Below are 27,113 nucleotides of genomic sequence, written 5' to 3'. Positions count from 1 at the left end.
GATTGTGGCTCAGCAGTAGAGCGCTCACTTAGCACGTGTGAAGCCCTGAGTTTGATCCTCAGGACCACATAAAAATAAACAAACAAAATAAAGATATTGTGTCCAACTACAACTAAAAAATAAAAAAAAAAAAAAAAAAAAAAAAAGGAAATGGTGAACTGTGGAGAACCTCTCAATGGAAGTTGATATAATTAATTTATTCAGGCTATGAACAGGGAAAATATGATATACTATTGAGTAAAAAAAAGACATTAAATTGTATATATTGCATGATTAGAACTATGCAGATTCATATCTTCAAAAACTGAATTATAAAAAAATAATTTTATACATTCAGAATCTGACCATTTCCTACCTCCTTCAATGCAATGGCCTTTGCCTCCTAGGAGAAGAGGGTGCTGGGGTTCCAGTTCAGGGGGGAACAGCCCCTCGCCTCTCCCCTGCACCCAGGACCCAGCCCCACACCAGTCTTTGCTTTCACCCTTCCCCTCCCCATGCCAGTTCCAAGGGTCCTTCAAGAGTGTAGATCAGATCGTATCCTCTTCTGTCTCCAAGCCTGCAGAGGCTCTTATCTCTCCAAATAAAGCCAAGTCCAGGCCAAGGTGCAGACCTCTGGCTATGGGAGAGGCACTGGATTGCTGCAGCCACTCAGCTACACCTGCTGACCTCCTCCTCGTGGCTCTTCAGGAGCCTGTGTCCCTACAGGGCCTTGATACATGCCATTTCCTCTGCTGGGAATATGCTGCCTCCAGGTATCTGGACACCTGTGTGCCTCCCTTCCTTTGTCAGCTATTCTTGTCTAAAACATCTTTCCCACTGCACCCCTAAATCCTTTATTTTTCTTCATAGCACTTACCAATATCTCCCAATATGCTCACTATGTCTTCTACTTTCTTGAATGCAAATTCTTTGAGAAAAAAAGAGTATGTTGGTTTCTTGCTACACCATTGTTCCTAGCACAGGGCCTGGAACATAGTGGGTGCTCAAAAACATATGATGAATGAGAATGTCAAACTAAATAACTATCAGAGGAACCTGTCGACTTCACATGGACTTTGTTTCTTGGGTGACCTGGCAAACCCGCAGCAAGTGCCCATTGGAAATCAAAGAGGCTGATCTTTTCCAGCAGAGGTCTCCACGGCACACACAGGGTAAAGTGCATTTGTGAACCGATGGCAGTGGAACATGGTGGTGGCTAACAGAACTGGCTCTAGGGGTCAAATTTTGGCTTAATGCCACCAGCTGTGCAGCATTGGAGAAATTATGAGAATTCTCTGAGCATTCATTTTTTTCCCTTATCCAGAAAGACAGGGATAGTACTAGTTCTTACTTCCCAGGGCTGGGATGGGAACTAAACAGGAGAATGCCCATAAAGCACTTGGCAAGCATGCTGCCTGGCACGGAGGAGGTGTGCACGAGAAGCAGTCCAAAGCTAATCCAAAGCTACGTGTGCCCCCGCATCTCTCAAGTTCAGTGTCTCTCATGCATATATGCTTTAACTGATCTGAGCCTCTCAACAACCCATTGATTTTACCATTTTTTCACAGGGTAGGAACCTGGGTCAAAGAATAAAGCAAGTGCCCAAAGGCCAGAGCTGAGACGGCCAAGGGCTCCAGCACCTTTGCCTCCAGAGCACCAGTTAGATTACTGCCGACGCCCATCTGCGGATCCGGATGGCCCACTCTAGCTGACTCTAGAGCTGTGCCTGGTGTGAGGCTGTGAACAGCAGATGAGAATGAACAGCAGAGTCAGAAATGGAACTGGCCAGCAAGCCATGGCATCTCAACAACCTGCTGGAGGCCGAGCGTGCACAGGCTCCCTTGTCTGCGCCCTTTCCTCTGGGTGAGGCTTGAGAGCAAGTCTGGAAAGATAAGCCATTTACCAGGGTTTAAAACACTTGACTGTTTTTCAGGAGGGAAAAACTACAAAAGCCTTCTGTAAAGTCAGGCAGCAATTCTACACAGCAAATGCTGACTTGGGTGTTAGAGATCCTCCTGTAATCTCTGACCCCTGACCCAGTGTGCCCAGGACAACAAAGCATTTCCTCCTAAAGGCAATCAGGGGAGAAGCCCCTGCATGGAGCTCTGGGCCACCTATCCAGGATCAGAGGCCACAGGTGTTGCTGTGGCATTTTAGAACTACCAGGTCAAAAAAATCACAGGCTCTCAGGAGTCATGTACTGTGGAAATCACAGCCTCTAGAGACAAAGAACCTCACGACCATAGCCCCTTGCATCTCATGGCTTGGGCAGAGATTACATTCAATGGGAAGGGGCAAAGGTTGCTTCTAAACTGGGAATTCCAATGGTTTCTGGATCCTGGGCACCTTCTATGTGCCAGATGCTCCTTTGTGAAGGCTTTGTGTGAGAGCTCCCAAGCCACAGGGTGGGGGTCAGGGGAAGAACAAGCTTTGGACATCAACCCAAATTCTACCCACAGGCCCTTTGAGAGGGCAACCTTCAGAGGATCCTGTTAGGCCCATGAGCCCTGACCCCAGTGATGCACTGAGGTCCCCATGGTGCCAGGTTTGCAGCAGCCATCAACCATCAATTATGAGAGAAATACCATGATCATCAGGGTTGCTGGTGTGCTCTGAGCCGGGAACATGCTGGGTGAGAGGCAGCAGCCCCCAGAGCACTGCAGAGTGCCTGACTGTTTACTCCCATTTGCAGTGTTTCTGATAGAGGAGCATACACACACCCCAATCCTGGACATGGCCTAGGAGGTAGGGATGACACTGGCTCTGGTTGGGCAGTGGGGATGGGTCTGAGGCCCACTTTGGGGGATACTTGGAAAAGTGGCCAAAAGACCCACCCCAGCCCTGGATCCATCTACTTGCTGTTAAGGTCACTTTAGGTATCTATGCTAATGGATTTCACTGACTTTTAAAAATAAAGGAGAGTCCTAGGGTGGCCATGACCTTGTATCAAAACTATAAAAATCCCCTTCTATAAAAAAATCTCTCAGCTTTCCAGGCTGCTCATCCCAGGGAGAACAAAGGAGAGAGGTTTGACTGCTCTACCTTTGTGAGAAATTCCCAGGAGAATGGGGAAGCACAGAGGTGGGAGTTGCCTCCCTGATACTGTTCTCCAGCTCTGGCAGGCAAGAAGAGGAGCTTGCAGTCCTGAGAGCACCTCTGGTTGCCAGGCCTGGCTGAAAGGATCAGCTGTGACTGGTGACGTTCTCCATCCAGGATCAGAATTCGTCCCGCAGCTGAGGGGGCCTGTCCATGCCGAAGAAGGACGACTGCTTTCCCTGGAGGTCTCGCTCCCGCTTCACAAAGGCAGTGAAGGAGGAGACACAGTTGCCAATAAAGTGGTCAGCTTTGCCGAGGATGTACAGGTCGATCTGGGCCACCTCGGGCTGCAGGCTCACCACCTTCACCTGCAGAAGGAAGGCACAGTGCATCAATTTGGTGGCTGCCAGCCACAGGCTCGACGGCCTTCCCTAGGACTGAGGTTGCAGAGTAAAGGAGGAATAGAGAGGATGAAGACCTGGGGTCGGTGTGAGAGGAGTGCAGCTCAGCTGCCTCCTAGGTGCCTGTGTCCTCCTCCAGGCCCTCCAGCCTTGGCTCGGAATGCCCCACTCCAGGTGCCTCTGCCCGGAACGCCCTTTTCCTCACCAGGGCCGGGAGCTCTGTGGAGTGTGTGCTTAGCATGCCCGAGGCCTGGGCTTCCATCTCCAGCATCAAAAGAGGGAAAAGAAAACCCTGAGCAAACTCTCAAGGCTCAGCTCATATTCTGCCTTCCTCATGAAGTCCTGGCCTGATGGGCTTCCCTCACCAAATCCTGGTTCCAAGAAGACAGTGCCCACCCATTCAGCTCTGCTACGTGGATGCCTCTCTCCACATACTCACTCCAAGTCCCAAGTCCTGTTCAATCTATGCCCAAGATTCTCCCCAAGATGGATCCTTCCTGTGAGGAGCTGCCCCACGCTCAGCCCAGCCATGACCATCCACTGCTTGATCCACTACAACAGCCTCCTCACTGCCCCTCACTGCCTCTCCTGACCTGCTCATCACAGAACAGCTGGAGGAAATTTTTTTTTTTTTTAGGATCATTTTATCTTTTTTATTTTTTTTTCTTTTTCTTTTTTTTTTCACATTTTATTTTATTTTATTTCTTTTTTATTGGTTATTCAAAACATTACAAAGATTGCAGAATCACATCGGTTACACATCCACATTTTTACATAATACCATAATAGTAACTGTTGTATTCTGCTACCTTTCCTATCCTCTACTATCCCCCCTCCCCTCCCCTCCCATCTTCTCTCTCTACCCCATCTACTGTAATTCATTTCTCTCCTTATTTTTTTCCCATTCCCCTCACAACCTCTTATATGTAATTTTGTATAACAATGAGGGTCTCCTTCCATTTCCATGCAATTTCCCTTTTCTCTCCCTTTCCCTCCCACTTCATGACTCTGTTTAATGTTAATCTTTTCCTCTTGCTCTTCCTCCCTGCTCTGTTCTTAGTTGCTCTCATTATATCAAAGAAGACATTTGGCATTTGTTTTTTAGGGATTGGCTAGCTTCACTTAGCATAATCTGCTCTAATGCCATCCATTTCCCTGCAAATTCCATGATTTTGTCATTTCTTAGTGCTGCGTAGTACTCCATTGTGTATAAATGCCACATTTTTTTTTATCCATTCATCTATTGAGGGGCATCAGGGTTGGTTCCACAGTCTAGCTATTGTGAATTGTGCTGCTATGAACATCGATGTGGCAGTATCCCTGTAGTACGCTCTTTTGAGGTCTTCAGGGAATAGTTCGAGAAGGGCAATAGCTGGGTCAAATGGTGGTTCCATTCAGCTGGAGGAAATTTTTAAGATGCCCCTGCCCCTGACCTTCCCCACATAATAGGTGCCCTATTGCCTTTCACAAAGGTGCCCCACATCACTGTACTCAGATCACCTTTCAGACTGTCCCTGACATCCCTTGAAATCTAGCAGCCAGCAGCCGGCCAGGCTCCCTCCCTCTCCTTCTAAGGACCTTTCTCTGTCTGGGGTATACCCTCTTTTTTTCTCTTCTAGTATTAGGAACTGAACTCAGGGATGCTTACCACTGAGTTACCTCCCTTGTCTTTTTTTTTTTTTTTTGGTGATGCTGGGGATTGAGCCCAGGGCCTTGTGCATGCGAGGTAAGCACTCTGCCAACGGAGCTATAGCCCCAGCATCCCCAGTCCTTTTTGAGTCAGGGTCTTGCCAAGTTGCCCAGGCTGGTCTTAATATTTTGATCCTCCTGTCTGAGACACAGCCTCCTGAGAAGCGGGGGTTATAGGCCACTGTGCAAGGTCAGGGTATTAGCTTCTACTTACCCTTTACTTCTCAGCTCAAGTGGCAGCTCCCTGGGGAAGCTCTCCCCATGGGCCAGGGCCATTTACTCTGGGCTCTTACAGAACTCCTTGGCTCTGCTTTGGAGCACACATCTTAGTTTGGGACTTTCATTCCTTAGTGATTCCCTGTCCTGCACCTGACTAGGGCCGGAGCTGTGTCAGCTGGCTTTCCACTGCTGTGCTGGCCAGGCCCAGCCACAGCCTACCTCAGTAAACATCTGTTGAATGGACAAATGATAGAAGGAAATGCCCACCCACCAGCACCCCCCACCCCACATACAGTTCTCTACCTGGGTCTAAATTGTGAGCCCTGGTGGGCAGGAGCACATCTTAACATCAGTATCCCTGCCTGAGCACTGGCCCAGCTTAATGGAGGGCAAAGGTTAAGTCAGAAGCAAGACAGGGATCTGAGCCCATGGAGAAGAGGGCTGAGGAGTGGGGAAGAAATGAGAAGACTGGCACAGGAACCAGAAATAGAAAACAGCAAAAGGCTCAAGGCGCAACAAACGCATCAACTCTGAAGCTCACAAAAAACTCCCTGGGACTCTCCAAATGCTTCAACTTAGTACAGAGGCGAGGGGGTGTGGGCTGAGATGGGCTGAAAGTGCTTTGCTGTTCCACTGAGATTTCTGATGTAACAAAAGCCATCATCTCACTATGTGGATTGTAGCAAAGAAATAATACCAGTTTAATCATGGCCAAAATCCCCCAAACAATTCCACCTACACCTGAAACTTACCCATTCTGTGTCATGGCTGCTATAATTAGCTCTGGGACCTCTTGGGTAAATTCTGTCCCTTCTCAGGACTTGGGTTTCCTCAGCCACAAAACGGAGGGGCAGGGTGAGAGGACGCCTAATGTCTCCCAGCTCTGATCTTCTGTTAAAAGGGGGCTAGGAGAACAAAATGTACTGACCCAGCACTTCCTCCACGCCTGGAACTTCCTGTCTGTGTCATGGTAAAAAAAAAGGAGCCTGCTGAAAGAAAGCCCGTGGATCCCAACATCTGCCTCTTAGGGTCTACCCAGCATTTACTGTTTTCGTTCATTTAACGTCTTTTTTTTTTTTTAATTTATTTTAAAAATACTTTTAATTGTAGATGGACACAATACCTTTATTTTGTTTATTAAATTTTTTTTTTATGTGGCTCTGGGGATCAAACCCAGTACCTCACGTGTGCTAGGCAAGCACTCTACCACTGAGCCGCAACCAGAGCCCCCCAGTTAACGTCTTGTTGAATGTTTACTATAATTCAGTTATTTTACCGATCCATACTTTCCCATGACCAGACTTTTCACTGCTACAGCAGGCTTTTACCAGACACATTGTGCTACTTATGCACATATTTCCTTAAATATACACAGCTTCTTCAACATTCACTAAGCACAAAAGAGCTTTCCTTTATTTATGAACCAACTATTTCTATTATTAATGAGAGCTAACTTTATTATTATTATCATCACTTTTTGGTGGTATCGGGGGTTGAACCCAGGGCTTCATGCAAGTTAGGCAAGTGCTTTACCACTGAGCTACATCCTCAGCCCCTTTTTATTTTTGTTTTATTTTGTGACAGAGTCTCACTAGGTTGCTCAGGCTGGCTTCACACTTGGACTCCTCCTGCTTCCTGAGTAGTGGGGATTCTGATGGTGTGCCACTGCATCTGGCAATAGCCAACTATATTAAGTACTTATTTTGTAGTGGGAAATTTTTTCCTTCTACCTGATCTTTACATTTGTCCTATGAGACAGGTGCTATCAGTCCTATTTTATAGATTCAGAAACAGAAACCCAGAGAGGTCAAATAATGCTTGTGAGGCTGCTCAGTGAGTTAAATCCAATTCTTTGGCTCCAGAGTCTATGCCTTTAACCCCTCTGCTGTCCTGGATCTCTTCCCAGGACCCTCTCTATGTTCTAGATACTAGTGGCAATAAGGCAAGGTCTCAGCCTCCAGAGATCAAAGCACTTGGCTAGATATTGGAGAATACAAGAGTAGGGTTCAGCCCAGCCTTCAAGAAACCCACAATTCCTATAAAGAAATACAACACATTTCCACACTAGTCTCAGACAGTCTAGAAAGTGCCATGAATAATCCCAGCAAGAACCCACAAGCTATAGGAAGAGGGAAAGAATCTACAGAGGAGATGTTCAAGCTGGGGTTGGAGGGAAGGGTAGGAATGGAGAGGAATGAGTGTTTAGGCAAGAGGCTGGTGGGGGGAGAACATGAAGCACAACATGGCAGCAGGGGGACCGGCTGGCACTTTCCCCCATTCCCTCTTGCCACACTCCCTTGGGGCCCATGCATACCTTCTCTTTGAAAAGCTGCTGGATCTCGGGCACATAACTCTCAGAGTCAGTGGCAATGTAGACTGACCGGGCGTTCAGCGCGCTCACCCAGAGCTTCACGGCCCGCCTGATTTCCTTCAGGTCCGGCAGGCACATGGTCATGGTCAGGGGGGCCGCTGTACTGCGGCTGTAGCCCACACACTGTGGAGAGGCCATGAAGTGCGAGCCTGCAGTACCGTCCTTCAGCATGGCGCATGCGTTCTTCTGCAGGAGGGGTGGAGGCAGAGTTAGACAGCAACTGTCCCCAGCAGCAAGAATTGGTAAGTAGAAAAGGACAAGCAGGAGGAGCCCAGCTGCACATTTTTTGGTATGTGGGCTGGGAATGGACTCAGGGCCTTGTGCATGCTGAGCACATGCTGGACCACTAAGCTACACCCCCAGCCCCCCAACTGTTTTTTAAAAGCATGAAGGGAAGAGGGAAATGAATCATGGGAATAATAGTGATTATTTCTGAATGGTGGGATCCTGGTGTTGTAAAAACTTTTTTCTTAGTCTTACGGGACATGGTTGTAAAAACTTTTTTCTTAGTCTTATGGGACATGGGGTAGAATAGTGAAGAGTGGTGTTGATAAGGGACAGGTTTATCTGATTCCTTACTTCAGTGGAAACACTTCTGATAGCTGTCAGGAGGTAACAATGTTTGCTGTGGATTCCAGAGAGATAGTCTTTATCAAGTTAAGGTGGGTCTGTCCATTCTATTCTTGGCTGGTTATGAGTTTTTGTTTTTAATCATGAATGGGTGTTGACTTTCTTTTATCAAATGCTCTATTATCCTCCACTGAGATCATCATGATTTTTCTTCTTTGGGTGTTAAAACCAGCATTTTACTGCTTTTGGTGAGGCTGGCTTTGAATTCACAATCCTCCTGTCTCAGTAATTTCATCACATTCCTGGGATAGATTTTATTTGAATGTTACTTGGCTTTACCTGCAGATATTTTACTTAGAATATGTGCACCTATGTTGATTAGTGAGAATGCCTATAATTTTCCAAGTTGACCTTATCTGAATTTGGTATTAGTGTTACTAGTTTTTTTTTTTTTTTTAAAGCATCTTTTATCTTTTTTATCATTACATTCTAGGAAAGCACAGACAGGAACTGTTCCTTGAATGTTTGGCTGAAACCACTCATAAAATATTCTGGCCCCGGGGCTAGGACTGTGGCTCAGTGGCAGAGCGCTTGCCTGGCATGGGTGAGGCACTGGGTTCTATCCTTAGCACCACATACAAAAATAAGCAAAGAAAATAAAGGCATGCTGACCATCACAACTACAAAAAAAAAAAAAAAAAAAAAAAAAAAAAAAATTCTGGCCTGGCTCCTTTTTCTTGTGGAAGCAGGTCAGGGAGAGAGACTAGGGGTAAATGGGATTATCTCATCAACTGACAAAGAATGAGTTTTATTATAATTCCTACATGTTTTGGTATTTTTCAATTTTCAACAATGAGCACTTCTAACATATCTATATATCGTATCTCCTTATGTAAATTTAAGCAGACTGTCGATATTGGTTCTGTGATTTTCACATGGAGGGTAATTTGATGAGTTTCCGTACATTTAAGCAGCCTCCAAATTCTGGGAGGATGACATCTTCATTTCCTGGGAGCCCCCCCGCACCAAGTCCATAGCTGTTTTTCAACAAGGAGTCTACTAGCTAACCACCCCATGGGGACAGAGGATCCCTAGGTGAGGGCCTCTCAACCTGCTCCTGACCTGGACTCTGGCTTGATACTTCAGTTTATCCATCAACAAAACAAGGATACAAATGGCAGCTGTTAAAATGAGAGCTGGCTCTAGACTGCTCCAGAGTCACACTTCTGATGGGTGCTATAGCGGGATCATGGGACACAATTCCATAGACTTGGTCAAGTGAGCTCTCTCTGCCCTGGCTTGGACTTGGGGTCAATTCCTATAGATATGGCTGCTCAGTCAGGCACATGTCAAGTGAGCCAGGGAAGGGAAGGGGAAGTTACCCAGTCAGAGCCAATGCGCAGATGAATGCCCACATAGGGCCGGATGAGGTGGGCACGGATCTGGGCCTCTCCCATCTTCACCATCTCGTCTGACCACACCACGTACTTCTGGAGTGACCTGTGTTCCTCCAGGACAGGGAACTGGGCTGGGGCCCCTGGCAGGGCAAGCACAGGATGTTCCTTTGCTGAAAATCTAGACGGGATGAGGAAAAGTCAGACAGAAAGTGCACAGAGAGCCTGCCTATCATCCCCACGGAGAAAAAGATGGTATTGCACCATGCCCCAGAGACCCTGCAGAGGCCCCTGTAACAAGCAAGAAGCATAAGAAGTTGTGAAATCCCAACGGGTTGATAAGAAACTTCAGTGGTGGCAACAGGCACAATATGCAATACTGTCCCGCCGCACGGAATTTACAACCCTCTTTGCTTGTTTAACAATTAAAAATTTACAGTAGAGCATTCCAGCCTTTTATATGTCAAGCTGGCTTCCAATCTGTGGTGCAGTAATTCACTCCAGGGTGGGGTGTCTGGACCAAGCCTTTGCCCTTTTACCCACACGGCGGGACCAAGACGTGCAGCTGCTTACAGAGGCAACGGCTGGGTCACACTCACAGGGACTGTGTACACTGGATTAGATCATTCATTCAACACTTTTCAAATACTTATTGATTGCTTACTATGTGTTGGGATCCAGAAAGAGAGGCATGGTCCCTGCCCTCATGGGATGTACAAAAGGTCCCAGATGTCCCCATCACAACCTCCCAGGGCTCTCTTTCCCCATTTACACCATGTGTTTTGCAATTTTTCACATCTGTCTTTTCTGTTGGACCCAGGCCTGTGGAGATAGTGCCTCTGATGCACTTTGCAGAGCACCTGGCAAAGATAAGAGCTTAGTAAGCACGTGCTGACTGACTGAATGAGGAGCAACCTATGTTCCCTCCTCAGCTAAACCCAGACTCCATCCCAGCCACATGAGACAGCTTGCTGTTCCATGAGCTGACAGCACACTTTCAAACTCCAGATCTTTATATACTGCTTCATCTTCCTGGACTACCTGCCTCTGCCAACAAAACCCTTTTCTTAACATTAAGAAATAGGCACAGCCACTCTGGAAAGTAGTTTGGCAGTTGGTTTCTTATAAAACTAGACATGCAATTACCACAGGACCCAGCAATGTCACTCTTTGGCATTTATGCCAAGGAAATAAAAGCTTATTTTCATACACGAACCTCTACACTAATGTTCACAGCAGCTTTATTTGTAACAGTCCCAAACTGGAAACCACCCAGATGTCGATCAACAAGTAAATGGTTCAACAAACTGGCACATCTGTACCATGGAATACTACTGCAATAAAAAGGTGTCAACTATCAACACAGATGACAACTTGGATGGCTCTCCAAGGGAATTATCCCAAGTGAAAAGAGCCAATCCCAAAGGTAACACACTATATGATTTCATTGATATAATAATGAAATGACAAAACAGAGTAGAGAACCAAAACAGAAGAGATTAGCGGTTGCCAGGGGTTAGTGATGGTGTGTGTTTGGGGAGTTAGGTGGGGTTATAAGTTGACAATACAAGGATCCTTGCGGTGATGGAACCAGTCAGTATCTTAACTGTGGTGGTGGATAATATGAACCTACACACGGGATAAAATTGCACAGACCACACACACACAGAGGTGAGTACAAGTAAAAAGGAAATCTAAGTAAGAGAGGTGGATTGTTATCAATGTCAAGTATCCTGTACTCCAGTTTTTTTTTGTTTTTTGTTTTTTTTGGTATCAGGGACTGAAGTCAGGGGCACTCAACCACTGCACCATTTTGTATTTTATTTAGAGACAGGGTCTCACCGAGTTGCTTAATGCCTCGCTTTTGCTGAGGCTGGCTTTGAACTCATAATCTTCCTGTCTCAGCCTCCCAAGCTCCTGGGATTACAGGCGTGCACCACCGTACCTGGCTTGTACCATAATTTTATAAGATGTTATCACTGAGGAAAAGAGTAAAGGGTACATGAGACCTCTATATTATTTCATACAACTGCATGTGAATCTACAATTACCTCAACAAAATCTTCAAATAAAATTTTGAAATATTTCAAACCTTAAAGCAAATACAGAAAATAGCAATCCATATACCTATGACCTATATCAACAGAAACTAAAACTTTGCTTTGCTTCAGATTAAAAAAATACCCACCTAAACAAAAGCCCTATCCTAACATATTTCCCTTTCCCTCCCCTTCCCAGAAGATAATGTGTTATTATGCCTGATTAAACTTATCTATCTATCTACCTACCCATGACTTAGTTTCCTTATCTGTAATAGAGCTGATAACAGTTCCTACTTCATAAGGCTGTCTTTTGTGTGTGTGTGTGGTACTGAGGACTGAACCAAGGGGTTCACTGAGCTACATCACCAGCCCTACTCCCCCCACCCCCTTTATTTTGCAGTCCTGAGATGGAACCCAAGGCTTTGCACATGCTAGGCAAGTGCTCTACCACTGAGCTACATGCCCAACTCCCAGACCTTTTTAGGGCCTTACTGCTTCTTATTAAGTAACAGGCCATGTTCTAATTGCTCATGAATTTCCATAACAGCCCTGTGAGGTAAGTTTTACTATTTTTTCTTTGGCAGATAAGGAAACTGAGGCACAAAGAGGTTATATAACGTGCAAAAGTCAAACATCTAAGAATTGGTGGAGCTGGGATTTGAGTCTAAACAATCTCCTTCAAAACCTATGTTCTTAACTCCTAAGGAGACTTCACTCCCTTCTCCCCACCCAGTCCAATGAGCATCTCAACATTTGAGTTTGTGACTTATTCTTCTGATTCTCAGGCCCTAGCACAGGCCTCAACACACAGTAGGTGCCATAAATACTTTCTGAATGAATGAATGAATGAGAAAGTCAGTGATCTTATTAGAAAGACCAAGTCAGGCTGTCAGGAGTTGGAGGAGAAATATATTAAATACTAGCTAAAGTCCTGGCCCATACTAGGTCCTCAGATTAATATCTGAGGGTCAGGATTTTAGCTAAACTCCTTTCAGATGTCACCATAAAGAATTTTTTTAATATTTATTTTTTAGTTGTAGTTGGACACAATAAGTCTTTGTTTTATTTATTTATTTTAAATGGTGCTGAGGATCGAACCCAGGGCCTCGCACATGTTAGGTGAGCGCTCTACCACTGAGCCACAACCCCAGCACCCACCTCAAAGAACTTTGAAAGGAAAGCAAACATTTTCTAATCTTCCAGGGGACTGGATCATTAGGATAAAATCAGAATTTGAGCTGTCCCCGATCTCTTGGGAAAATCCTGCAACTAACCCTTAAATGTCTGACCCCTCTACCTGGACCAGCACAGAGTTGCCCAAGAGGGACAATATCAGCTCTGACCCAACAAGCAGCAAGAAGCTAAGATTGATTTGATTATTTGCTCTGAGGTCAGACGATGCTGTCAGGAAAGCAAGCAGGAAGTAGGGTCTTGACTAGAAAGAAAATTTGACCGTTCCACATGCCATGCCCCCTGATTATTGGCCCTAGGTCAGCCCTTAGCCTGGTCACTATCCAGCAGAAGGCTCTAGGGCTCACTTCACTACTTCACCATGTTGCTAAGATTCTCCAACAGGTCGGGGTTCATCTCTGCACAGCATCCACTCAGCATACCTTTGTGGCTGGACATCATGCTGAGTGCAGAGGACACAGGGACATTAGAATGTCAGGGCCAAGGGCTGGGGATGTGGCTCAAGCAGTGGCACGCTCGCCTGGCATGCATGCGGCCCGGGTTCGATCCTCAGCACCACATACAGAAAAGGATGTTGTGTCTGCCAAAGACTTAAAAAAAAAAAAAAAAAAAAAAATTGGGGGTTCTCTTTCTCTCTTAAAAAAAAAAAAAAAAAAAAAAAAAAAAAAAAAAAAAGTCAGGGCCTTGCTTTTGGTGTCCCTGCCAGAAAGGACTACCTTCTTTCCAGCTCTTTGCAAAGCTGGCTCCCTCTCATCCTTCAGGTCTCAGTCTGATTTCACCTGTTTATGTCCTCTTGGGGAGGGTGCAGGCTGGGAGAATGACATATTATGTATCTTTATAAGAATGGCTTAACACAGTGGCCCATAGCCTCCCAACAGGAAATGTACAATAAATGCCTGCTGAATTAAAGCTCTGCTGTGGTACTCATAGACTCAGAACCAGCAGAGCTGAAAAGAACCTCAGAAATCACTTGGTGGGAGAGAATTATCTGTCTTTTTTTCCTATAATCCAACTTTCAGCTAGATACTTGGAAGCTCAAAATAAAGACATTTCTCCAAATTTCTTGCCGCGAGGGATGGCTTATGGGTCTTTGCACTAGTCAGTGAGATGTAAACAAAAGAGTTACAATGAATTTTTAGGAAGGCTCCTTAAAAAGGCGAGGCTATCTGGATACAATGGTGCAGGCATGTAGTCCCAGCTACTCAAGAGGCTGAGGCAAGAGGATTGCTTGATCTTAAGAGTTCAAAGCCAGCACAGGTAACACAGTATGCCCTGTTTGGTGGGGTCGGGGGGAGGGCAGGGCTTTGCCTTTCTTCTGCCCCTTATGACCTCCAAGTTGCCTGGAATATGATGTGTGATGGCCAGAGCTTCATCTCTCATCTTGGCCCAGGAGGTCATACTGCGGATAAAAGCTAATAGGACAGGGCTGGGGATTTGGCTCAAACGGTAGCATGCTAGCCTGGCATGCGCAGGGCGCTGGGTTCAATCCTCAGCACCACATAAAAAATAAAATAAAGATGCGTGGGCTGGGGATGTGGCTCAAGCGGTAGCGCGCTCGCCTGGCATGCGTGCGGCCCAGGTTCGATCCTCAGCACCACATACAAACAAAGATGTTGTGTCCGCCGAGAACTAAAAAATAAATATTAAAATTCTCTCTCTCTCTCTCTCTCTTTAAAAAAAAAAAAAAAAAAGATGCGTGTCAACCAAAAACTGAAAAATAAATATTAAAAAAAAAAAAAGCTAGTAGGACAAACGAGTAGAAAGACAGAAGCCTTATTCCTGATGCCACTATGGAAGTGCCACCCTGTCCTGGACTGCACATTCCAATACTTCATTTACTTAAGAACAGTAAACTCTGTTAGTCTGCAGTTATTTTTGGGTTTTCGGTTACATGTACCCTAACTTAAGTTCAATATGCCTTAAATCTGTGGCCCACAAAATACTTTTTCTTTATTTGGAGGCCTGATATACAAGAGAGCTAAGTACTGGTTGAAGGTAGTGGACAGGAGGAACTGAGCCCTTCCAACTTGGTCTCTGGGGGACCCTTCTGGTCCCCACAACGGCTCTGCAGGCAGTTCTCAGGAACTCTGAGGATTGTTTGGAAACCACTGATCTACTTGGTGGGGACTGATCTTGCTCACCCCTTCCTTTTATAGTTGGAGCACTGAGGCCAGAAAAGGGCAACAGCTGCCCAGTCATACAATGAGTCCAGGTATAGATGCACCCTTGGGTTCTACTCTACACTCTACCTTCCATCCCCAAGGACAAATTTTTTTTTTTTTTTTTAACAGCAAACAAGTGTCTGCTTACAAAATAGTTAAAATAAAATACTCTCTCACACTTGTAAAACTGATCATCCACAGGCTCTTAACAGTTTGCTTCACAAAGGCCTATAAAGCACTGTACAGTCTGGCCCCTGTTTTCTTATGTGGCAGTTCATCCATCTATCTGTCTATCTATCTATTTCTTTATCAATTATACAGGGGATTGATCCCAGGAGTACCTTACCGCTGAGCTACACCCCCAGCCCATTTTATTTTTTATTTTGAGACAGGATCTCACTAAGTTGCTGAGGGTTTTACTAAAATGCTTCAGCTGGCCTTGAACTTGAGATTCGCCTGTCTCAGTCTCCTGAGTTGCTGGGATTACAAGCATGTACCACCGTGCCTGGCTCTTGTGTGGCAGAATAAAGATAGCCATCAAAACCAGGCATGGTGGTGTGCAGCTATAGTCCCAGGTACTCAGGAGGCTGAAGTGGGAGGATCACTTGAGCCCAAGAGTCCAAAACCAGTCTGGACAATATAGTGAGATACAAGACACTAAGACACCATCTCAAAACAAATAAAACAAATGAGCTAAATAACATTCAAGAAAAAAATGGCCATCAAAACTTTGAATCTCCTCCCATAGGCGAGTTCTATGTTCCTCACAATTTGACAGCAGTGACACTGTGCAGGTTGCCAGGCCAGGCATTAGGGAGCCAGCAGTTTCTACTTTCTGTCTCTTGGGACACTGCCTGAATGCTCCCTCTCAGAAACTAGTTCTCATGCTGTAAAACCTCAGGCCACAGGAGAGATCGTGTATACACAGGCTGTGGATGGTCCCAGATGATCTCCCTGGTAATACCCAGCATCATCACCAGTCACAAGTGAGATGTGGCCACGTAACTGAATCAAATCTTCAGATGACTTGAGTCATGGCAGCTGACTGCAGCCATAAGAGAACCACATGCAAACACCACCCAGCGAACACAAGAGTCCATCAAGAGATGAATGGAGCCAGGCACCGTGGTGCACACTTGTAATCCCAGAGGCTCAGGAGCCTGAGGCAGGAGGATTGCAAGTTCAAAGGAAGCCTCAGTTGTGGCTCAGCAGTAGAGCACTTGCCTAGCACGTGCAGGGTGCTGGGTTCGATCCTCAGCACTCATTAAAATAAAATTAAGGTACTGTGTCCAACTAAAACAAAATATTTAAGAAAAAAATAGTAGGTCTCAGTAACTTAGCAAGGTACTAGGTAACTTACTGAGACCCTATCTCAAAGTAAAAAAAAAAAGACACTAAGATGTGGCCTAGTGAAGCACCACTGAGTTCGATCCCTGGTTAAAAAAAAAAAGAGAGAGAGAGAGAGAGAGAGAGAAGAATGGACATGCAAAATGTGTTATATACATACAAGCAATACTACCCAGTCTTAAAAAGACTGAGGTTCTGACATGTGCCACAATACTGATGAACCTTGGAGACGTTTTTCTACATGAAATAAACCAGACACAAAAAGACAAATACTGAATGATTCCACCTATAACAGGTTCACAGAATAGGTGATTTTTTTTTATTTGTTTGGTTGGTACCAGGGATTGAACCTAAGGGCACTCACTCACTGAGCTACATCCCCAGCCCAATTTTGTATTTTATTTAAAGACAAAGTCTCACTGAGTTGCTTAGTGCCTCACTGTTGCTGAGCTGGCTTTGAATTTGCTATCCTTCTGTCAGCCTCCTGAACTGCTGGGATTACAGCATGCACCCCACACCTGGCAAATAGGTAAATCTGTAAAGACAGAAAGCAAGTTACCAGGGAGTCTGCTACTTCAACCTTTGTGACCTCAGGCAAGTAACTTCACTCCTCTCTGCTTCCATTTCTTTATGTGTAAAGCACAGATGACAATATATCCTGTATACTCATGGAAAGATTAAACCCAAGTCAATACATTTGAAGACTTAAGAACAGTACCTGGCACATTTTAAGCATGAAATAAATATTAGCTCTTATTATTTCTTTAAGACTTATATACACAGTCAGGCTCAGAGACACATGCCTATAATCCCAGAAACTCAAGAGGCTAAACCAGGAGGATCATTCCAAATTCAAGGCCAGCCTAGGCAATTTAGCAAGACTCTGCTTCAAGCTGGGTGTGGTGGCACTTGCCTGTAATCCCAGCAACTCAGGAGGCTGAGGCAAGAAGATTGCAAGTTCAAGGTCAGCCTCAGCAATGTAGAAAGGATCTAAGCAAATTTGTGAGACCTCTTCTCAAAATAAAAAAGTAATGTTGCTCAGTGGTTAAATACTCCTGGATTCAATCTCAAGCAGCACCCTCAAACTCCTCAAAATAAAAAGGGCTGGGGATGTAGTTCAATGGCAGAGTTCCCCAAGTTCAATCCCCACAATGGGGGAAAATTTTTACATACAGATCCTAGGAGCCTACACAACAGGTCTATGACCTTGAGCACATTATTTAACTTCATCAAGCCAGTTCAGACCTGTAAAATGGAAATTGAGGGCTGGGGATCTGTAGCTCAGTGGCAGTATGTTTGCCTAGCATACGTGAGGTCCTGTGTTCAATCCCTAACACTGAAAATTTTAAAAAGTGGGGGGACTGATAATAGCCATTTTATAAAATCTCATATAAAAAAGGCACGTGAGAGCTAACTTTGGCTGGCCACTTATTATATGCTATGCATTTTTGCTACGCATTTTCTGTGGTAGGAGAAGATACCGTTACTACTCTTTCCACTAACCCCAGGAAGAAATTGGAGCCAGAGAGCTGGAGTGGCTTTTCCAGAGATTCCTGAGAAGGAGGCTGAGCTGTGTCAGAGCTTTGGATTGTCTTACTCCTGAGCCTGTGCTTGTTTTCTACATCTGTCTACCTCTGGCCTACTGAATGCCAAGTGCTAGGACTATGCCTGCATTCATATGTTCCTCTCGTCTCCTAACCAGCCTGACTGCTAAGACCAGGCTCTTTCCTGCCATGCCACAGCATGTACCCTATGTGAGTTATCATCACCAGGACTAGATTACAGCTCCCCAGGGTGGGGGAGAGGGGAGAGGGTTGGGAGTGCTGGATGCCCATGAGCCCCATGTCCCTCCCTGACCCCACCACTGCTGCCCCTTCATTTTTACACATTACCTGTGGCCTCTAAGTACTGACTCACACATGACAAATGCTCTATAAATATTTCACAGCCTCTGCCTGTGCCCTGCTAACCTATTTTTTCTTAATAGGGCCTACTGGCATACAATTAATAAAGCACATCCAGTAATTATCAGGATGACATCACTTCTCAGTCTGCACCTGAAGCTGTTCTCTAAGAGCTGTTTCCAATTTTCACCTTGTAAAGAGGAAGGCACAGGGGAGTGATTCTCACGCCCGGAGGAGGAAATCGAGATGCATGTGACTGCACAATGTTCTTTTTATGACATCCCTTATCAGCCAATAAACTCTTGCTCAACTTGTGGCAGGTCAATGTCCCACCGTGTCAGGCTTTGAGATGGGAACAGATCACACAGAATCACAAGTTCAACAGACAGAGTGCCTACACCTTTCATCTCACACATCAGGGTGGGGTAGAGGGGAGAGGGTTAGGAGTGCTGGATGCCCATGAGCCCCATGTCCCTCTCTGACCCCACCACTGCTGTCCCCTCAAAGTACCTCTGAATCCATTGTTCTTTGTAGGAAGCGCTGAAGGAAATGCCTGTAAAAAGTTCCGACTTATTGAAACTCACATGAAACTGATCCCAGAATGGGCCAAAGGGGTTTCCTTCCTGTAAGAAAAGAGTGATAGAAGACTCACTTGGGAGACGAAGGAAAGACCATCCAGGGATGGGGCTAAGGAACTGTAGGGGAACCCTGGGTGCTCTGACTCAGGATGAAATACCCTCTTAGGATGGCTCCCTGGGCTGAGGGCTGAAAAGAGTTGCTTGGTTTCCATTCCAGTTTTCAGTAGGAAATATTCTCTAGTGTTTGATAGTCTTTCCCATTCACAAGTCAAGTTCTACCACCCCTGAAGAACTGGTGGGCCCAGGGAGGAACAGACCTTGGGATTGGATCCATGGACTAGAGCTTCAGTAGACTTTCAAGACTGGCTAATAGACCACCCTTGTTTTCCAACATGGAATCCAAGGCTCATAGAAAGCAAGACACATGCCCAATATCACACAGCATGTGAGGGCATTGCTGGGAGCTGCAAGCTAGATCTCCTTTCTCAAATTTCATGGTTCTGCTAACCACTCTCCCCAAACTGCAGCATCCATACTGAATGATAGATTTGGGGATTATTTTATTCCCAAAGTGCCAGAAATTTGCAAATTTCTACTAATAAAATATGGCACTTCTCATCTACCTTCTGAGAGGCAGAAAAGTCTTCAAGTTAAGAGGATGGACAAAGAAGCTAAACTATCTGGGGCTGAATCCCAGCACTATCATATCTGCTATGTGACTTTGAGCAAAATTTTGAACCTCTTTGCCATATTCAACATCCTGTCTATGTAATGGGGATATCATTAGTACATTCTTCATGGAGCAGTTTGAGATTAAATGAATTAATATGCACAGAGCTCTTAGTATGGCATCTGACATATGAGGATTAGTTATTATTATTGATGTGGCACCTTACACTTCACAAGCATTCTTACACTTGGCTGTCTTGACATTTTCTGAGAAAGAAGGAACAGAGACTAGCATTTCCATTTTTTTTTTTTTTAAAGTTTCCTCATTTGGCTGTTTTTTTGTTGTTGTCAACGGACCTTTATTTTATTTATTTATATGCAGTGCTGAGAATTGAACCCAGTGCCTCATATGTGCTAATCAAGTGTTCTACCTACCAGTGAGCTACAATCCCATACCTAGCATCTCTATTCTGTAGGTAGAAATTAAGGCTCAAAGAAGCAAATTCTGGACAAGGTGACACTGCTGATAAATGCCAAAAATAAACCTAAATCTCCATCTTCTTTTCTAAGCCCTTCTGGGACCCTTCCCCTACATAATGTGTTACTACACAATCCCAGGAGTCCAGTGGACATAGAACAGGCAGAAAGGGCCCCCAAGGGGCTGGGGCTGGGGCTCAGTGGTGGAGCACTTGCCTAGCATGTGTGAGGCACTGGGTTCAATTCTCAGCACCACATAAAATAAATAAACAAATCAATATATAAAGATATTGTGTCCATCTATAACTTGAAAAAAAAGATAAAGAAAAGAAAGGGCCCCCAGGCTCACAGGACCCACCTTCATGGGGCACGTCTTCTTATCAGGGCTTCGCTGTGCTGCCACCTCAAAGCAGTATGCCACCCGCTTCTCGGGGGGCCAGTGGGTGGGAGCCAGCTTCTCCATGAAGTCCTCCAGGCTGATGACCCGATGGTAAGCCTGGAGGGGCTCCAGCTTGAAGTACTTCTGGTAGGACACATGGAGCTACGGGAAAAGGAGGGGCAAAGGTCCTACCTCAGTGTTCCAGTTTGGAGACATTAACTAAAACCATACACTCCTAATTCCAGACACTGCAGATTACGTGACAATGAAAAACTTTAGTTAAAAGACACCAAAATAGGCTCAAGACATAGCTCAATAGTAGAGTACTTGCTAAGCATGTGTGAGGCCCGGGGTTTGATCCTTAGCACTGAGAAAAAGAACACTAAAGTCAGGACAGAGACAAAATGGGGGATGAAATCTGCAAATTCAAAAGTGAATAGTAGTATCCCTCGTGCTAAAAAATGACAGCTGATCTATATGACAAATAATGGGCAAAGGATAGAGGTGAATAACTCACAGCAAAGGAAACCCAAATAGCCAATACTCTCAACTGATGTGCAACTCACCAATAATTAGGAAAATGCAAATTACAGTTATGAAGAGACATCACTTCTCGCCCAGGAGGCCAGCAAAACATTTAAATGCTAACACTAATTGTAACAAAGGATGTGGGAGTTAGGCACTCTCACACATGGCTGGCCTGTATATTTTGGACAAACCACTTTGGGATGCAAGCTGTCAGCATTTTAATTCAATACAATTAAAATGTTCCTTCTACTGTTAGGTATTTGCGCTGGAAAAGTTCTTGCACTTTTCACTGGAGTTGAGTACAAGGATCCTCAATGATACAGTGGAAGAATAGGGAAAAGCACAGAAATTACACCCAATACACTGAATCTATGGAGTGGCTGCCTCTGGGGGTGGGGAGAGGGACTGGGATTCGCACAGAGGCCAAGAGAAGTTGTCCTACACCAACTTTATCTGCAATACTTCATTCTTTTATTAACAAAAAGAAAAAGTGAAGCAAAAAGGAGACAGTTTTAATGATCACTTTTAGCAGTGATATATGAGTGATGGCTGTATTCATCTTTGTATTCTTTTTAGATTAAAAAAAAAATTAAACACCATGGAATAAAACTTGAACTTCATCCTATTGGTCAGGGTTTCCTAAACATGTTGCACTAGTTCAGATGGATAAAAGGTTCTGCATAAAGGAGCTCCAGAGCTAACGAAGCCAAGGAAATGCTATCTTAAGTTGCTTCTTTATTGCAGCAGGTCTTTTTAGGGCCTTAAACACACTAATGTGCACTGTGAATCTGAAAATTTGGGGGGATAAGGAATTAAGAATATTTCCCAAACTGATTCAACTATGGCACCCTTCTAAGACTGGAAATTGGAGTTCCAATGAATAGATTTCAGACACCTTAGCTATTAGCAATGATAGTATAGCTAAAGGATTTTTTTAATATTCATTTTTTAGTTATAGGCAGACACAATACCTTTATTTTATTTTTATGTGGTGCTGAGGATCGAACTCGATGTGCCTCATGCATGCTAGGTGAGCGCTCTACCTCTGAGCCACAACCCCAGACCCAAGCTGAAGGATTTTTTTAGCACAAAAAATATTGAAAGATCATTCTGGTGGCAGAGGAGAGAGGAATTAGGAGGTTACTGTAATGGTCTTTTTCTTTGTTCAAGTATCATTCAGCATGCACTCACTGGGCAGCTTCCACACATTTAAGTGAGAGATGGAGCAGCTCAGACAGGTCAAGATGCAAAGGAAGGTGAAACAGGGGTTGTATGTATGTACGTAAGGAGAGGCACAAAGGGGAACCTTTAGGTTCCTGGCTTGGCATCCAGGTGAATGGCGTGGCATAAAATAAGGCTGGGATTACAGACAGTGACAAGTTTGTGGGGAAAGATGCCAAGTTCAGTTTGGGCTGTGATCTGAGATATCTGAAGGACATCCAAGTAGACTCAAGAGTCTAGGAGTCAGAAATTCATGCTTGTGATCAAAGAGTGTTAGCCATACATAAATTGGATAGGTACATGGAAAACAGTGAAAGCCATAAGAGTCAACAGAAATTTATAGCAAAGCAAATAATGATAATAATAGCAACTACTACTTATTGAGTGTTGATTTAGTGTCAGGTATTATACTCATCACTTTACAAGGATTTATTCATCAATTCTACCACCTCCAGTATACTTATAAAGAAACCTGGGCATACAGAACCTAGGTGACTCATCTGAGCCCACAGAGCTCGAAAATAGAAAGAGGACACACACCAACAACTAAACAGTGGATGGAGAGAGAGGTGCTCCCAGCACAACACAAAGAGGGAAATGCTGACAGGTCAGGGCTGTGGCAGGAATCAGTGGTGTCCTGGAAGCCAAGGGAATAAGAAAGTTCAGGAAGGAGAGAGACTCACAGGAAGTCAGGTGAGATGAAGACTGAGAAATAAACCCTGGATTTGGCAATTCTGAGGTCCCTGGTGACCTCAGTGAGAACAGTCACAGCAGAGAAGGAAAGCCCAATTGGGGCAGGTTGAGTAACCCACAGAAATAAAGGAAGTGGAGACTCACAAATGGCCAAGACCATAAGGAGAGAGCATGCAAGTTAGAGGGAGGTGGATGGGCAACATCTAAAGGTAAGAGTGAGAAGAAAAAAAAAAAAAAAAAAAAAAAAACTGAGAACGCTGACAGGTCCCAGAACTGAGAACTTCTTGTGTCCTAGGTTCTTTGCATTGAGGAGCTCAGGTGACTCTAAGAAGGAGGCAGATGACAACATCCCAGGCATGGTACCATCAATAACCCATTCAGTTCTTACACGGGATATAGGGACAGTTATTACCAAGCTATTTTAAAGAAGAGGAAACTGGTTGGGCTGTGATGCATGCCTGTAATCCCAGCAACTCGGAAGGTTGAGGAAGGAGGATTGTAAGTTCAAAACAACCTCAGCAATTTAGTGAGGCCCTAAGTATCTTAGTGAGACCCTATCTCAAAATTAAAAAAAAATTATAATAAAAAGGGCTGGGGATGTGGCTCAGTGGTTAAGCACCCTGAGTTGAATCCCTGGTACTTAAAAAAAAAAAAAAAAAGATGAGGAAACTGAGGTACCTTGCCCAGGTCACACAATTAGTTAAGTGGATAAGCTAAGCTCTGGTCTCAGATACTCTGGCTTTTAATTTCAATCCCTCCAGGGCTTGGCTATAGCACCATGGTAGGATGCTTGCCTAACATTCACAAAGCTCTGGGTGTGATTCCCCATCATTTGTAAGAGGGGTGGAAAAGGACTGGAAATGGAAACTCAAATTCCTATATGAAAAATGGAAAATAAAACCTGTGGGACTCAGGAGGCTGAAGCAAGAGGATCACAAGTTCAAAGCCAGCCTCAGTAACTTAGCAAGACCCTAAGTAACTTAGTGAGATCTTGTCTCAAAATAAAAAATAAAATACAAAGGGCTGGCTCAGTGGTTTAGTGCTCCTGGTTTCAATTCCTGGTATAAAAAAAACAAAAGACCAATCTATGCAGAGAAAAGGCTTTATGAATAAAACGTAGTGTTTTGTATATACTTAGTGTTATTTCTTACGTCTATTAAAGTTTTTGGTCAATTCATTAAATACTAATTAAGTTCCTACTGTCAGGCCCATGGGATATGGTGTGAACATAGGCAGACATGGGGTCATTAAGACACAAAGATAAGCCAGGAATCAGAGGATGCTAAGCAGACCATGCTGAGGGAGTCCCCTGATGGGATAAGAGGCAGCACTGCAACCAGAATACTTGGGGTTGTGGTCTTGGCCTCAGTTTCTTTCTTCTTCTTCTGCCTTTTTTATTTTTGTACTAGGGATTTAACCCAGGGATATTTAACCACTAAGCCATATCCCCAGCCCTTTTTTATTTTTTAAGACAGGGCATTGTTAAGTTGCTGACACTGGCTTTGAATTTGCAATCCTCCTGCCTCAGCTTGAGAAGCTGCTGGGATTACAGGCATGCACCACTGAACTCAGCAACCTCAGTTTCTTCTTCAAAACTGATAATCATATCCATCTTTTTTTCTTTCCCCCAGTATTAGGGATTGAACCCAGGGGTACTCAACCATTGAGTCACATCTCCAGCCTCTTTCATTTTTTATTTTGAGACAGGGTCTGGCTAAATTGCTGAGGTTGGCCTTGAATTTACCATTCTCCTATCTCAGACTAGGATTATAGGCATACACTATTGTGCCCTGCACCCATCACCTACTAATGGGAATGCACAGATGGTGGAATCAATCAGGACTAGAAATGGAAACTTTAGGTCTCAAACTCTGAAGTCAGACAGACATGGGTTTAAATTCTAGGTCTACTACTCCTATAAGCTGTGTGACCTTGGGCAAGTTACCTAACCTCTCTAAACCCCAGTTTCCTCATGAGGATGAGAGGTGGGAGGAATGAGCTAATCCTCATGCAGTGCTCAGAATAGAGTCAGCACATAGCAGGTACTGGAAAAATGTTAGCCATTGTTATTCCAGGGAAAAAGAGTTCTGAGTAGAGAGTAAGACAAACTCAGAGGAGTAGGAGGTAAAGCCCAGAGGACTTGGAGGTCAAGCAGAAATCAGCAAGACTGAGGAAGCGTGGACAAGGGCCAAGGTCAGTGGGAAGTACTCACATTGATGAAGGGAGGTTTGTGATGCTGGTACTCAATCCACGGAGGTACAGCCAAGGTGCGGTTCAACAACTTTGCAAATGCCAGGGAGCCCAAGAAGTGATCAGCCTGGTTCCCAAAGCGCCCTGGAAATGGTATGTTGTGGCTAAGGTGAGGCCTCGGGCATGAAGGACATTGGGCACTGAGGGGTGGGGAGAGCCAGGATATCAAGGAGAGCTAGGAGAGCAAGTCAGACTCCTGAGTCTGGCATTCAAGGCCCTATAGGTTCTGCTCCTTAAGCCTCAGCAACTCCAGATTTCCTGCTATTTCCCCAACATAACTCTACAATTCTCACACTACCCCTATCCCTAAGATCCATTCACAAACCCCCATCCAGTTGCACTCTCCCAACTTGAATGTGAGTTTCTTTCTTTCTTTTTTTAATATTTATTTTTTAGTTGTAGATGGACACAATATCTTATTGTATTTTATTTTTTTTATGTGGTGCTGAGGATCGAACCCAGGGCCTCACACATGCTAGGCGAGCTCTCTACCGCTGAGCCACAATCCCAGCCCTTGGATTTGAGTTTCTTCAATTCTTTTCCTCAAATGTCTTTTCTCATTTCCTGGCTTTTCGTACTGGCTGTTTTCTCAGCCTGTGAATGCCTCAGGTGGAAGGATTGTATCTGATTCCTTTTGCTATCCCCAGCATGATCTCCATGCTAGGATACAGGAGCAAGCATGGATAAGATCTCTCCCCTCAAGGCACTCAGTGCCGATGGGGAGATACTACACACATAAACAAATACATAATGATGACCTTTTTAAAATTTCAAGAAAGAAAGGAAAAGGTTTGATGATGGAAACTAGTAAGGAGATTACTTGGGTAGAAATCAGTCAAGTCCTCTTTGGTGACATTTATGCTGAGACCTGGAGGATAGGAAGGAGCTGGTAGGGCAAAAGTGAACCGGAGGGCATTCCTCACACACCTGGGTGTGAGGAAAAGAAACGCTGCAGCTGGAGGGTTAGGAGAGAAGGGAGTTGTGGAGGTGAACAGCAGTCTACCAATTAATGCAGCGGCCCAAAGGCCATGGTTAGGAGCCTGGAGGCCATTGGAGGATTCTAAGAAGGAATTACTTTTACAATGATACTTCATTCCACTGAAACTGCACTCTTCGTTGGCCCTTAGATTCTTCCTTACCCTGATCTCTTTTATTTTACTATAGTTTTCATTATCTTTGAAAAAATCATGTACTTATTTTTCACGTTTATCTTCTACTGTCTATTTTCCCCATTTAAAACACAGCTCTAAAAGGGGCTGGGGTTTATTTGTCTCATCACATCCGTACTCTCAGAACAGAGAACACAGCCTGGCACAGAAAAGGTATCCCATAAATATTTGTTGAATGAATGAAAAAAAATCGCTTGGAGCTAGCATGGATCAGTGACATCAGATCCTGCCCCACTAACTCCATTTACTGAACTCCAGGCTGGCTTAGACCTCGAGTAAATCACATAACCTCTCCCAGCCTCAGTTTTCTCATCCATCAAATGGAAAGGTGGATACCGTGGCCCTCTGTGCCCTCGCAAATAGGGCAGAGGGGAGAAGCGCAGACCCTGCAACGCTCTGAGGATCTCTCCTGGACCTGTCAAGGAATCTGAGCGCCTCAGAGGAGTGGCTGCTCTCCCGGTCTCAGTTTCTCCATTTGAGCAGAGAGTTCGGGAGGCCTTACCCATGCAGGGGCAGTAGAGCAGGTAACCGGCCGGGTCCCAGGAGCCCGTGGGCAGCCCGGGGAGAGGCAGAAGCAGTAGCAGCAGAGACGCACGCAGTGCCAGAGGCCGCAGCGCCCGCGCGGCGGCGCCCATGTCGGCTCCAGAGCCGGCGCGCGCCAGGGAGAAGAGGAGGGGAGGAAAGGAGGGGCGCGAGCGTCCGCCCCGCTCCCGGCGGTCCCCGCGCGCCGCCCGCGCGCCGCCCCGGCCGCTCTAGCCCGCCGGCGGGCGGGACCATAGAGAGCCCGCGGCACCGCCCCTCCACGGCCCGAGCGCCCGCTCGCGCGGCTCCCACAATGCACCGC

At 45.1% G+C, this 27,113-nt stretch overlaps 1 protein-coding gene across 1 annotated transcript; it reads right to left on the bottom strand.

Moving 5' to 3' along the window:
• Positions 1-26,949, bottom strand: Pofut1 (protein O-fucosyltransferase 1). The gene is made up of 7 exons (XM_076849036.2): positions 26,772-26,949; positions 25,063-25,184; positions 20,388-20,570; positions 18,816-18,928; positions 9,648-9,840; positions 7,639-7,881; positions 1-3,383 (listed from the first exon to the last, which is right to left on the bottom strand). Exons 1-7 carry the CDS (start codon positions 26,902-26,904, stop codon positions 3,195-3,197), a joined length of 1,176 nt encoding a protein of 391 aa, XP_076705151.1. The 5' UTR covers positions 26,905-26,949; the 3' UTR covers positions 1-3,194.
• Positions 26,950-27,113: the final 164 nt, after the last annotated feature.

Source organism: Callospermophilus lateralis, chromosome 3 (assembly GCF_048772815.1).
Source record: "Callospermophilus lateralis isolate mCalLat2 chromosome 3, mCalLat2.hap1, whole genome shotgun sequence".
Classification (NCBI taxonomy): Eukaryota; Metazoa; Chordata; class Mammalia; order Rodentia; family Sciuridae; genus Callospermophilus; species Callospermophilus lateralis.
The sequence above is the reverse complement of the archived record's forward strand: the minus strand, read 5'-3'. Positions and strand labels throughout refer to the sequence as shown.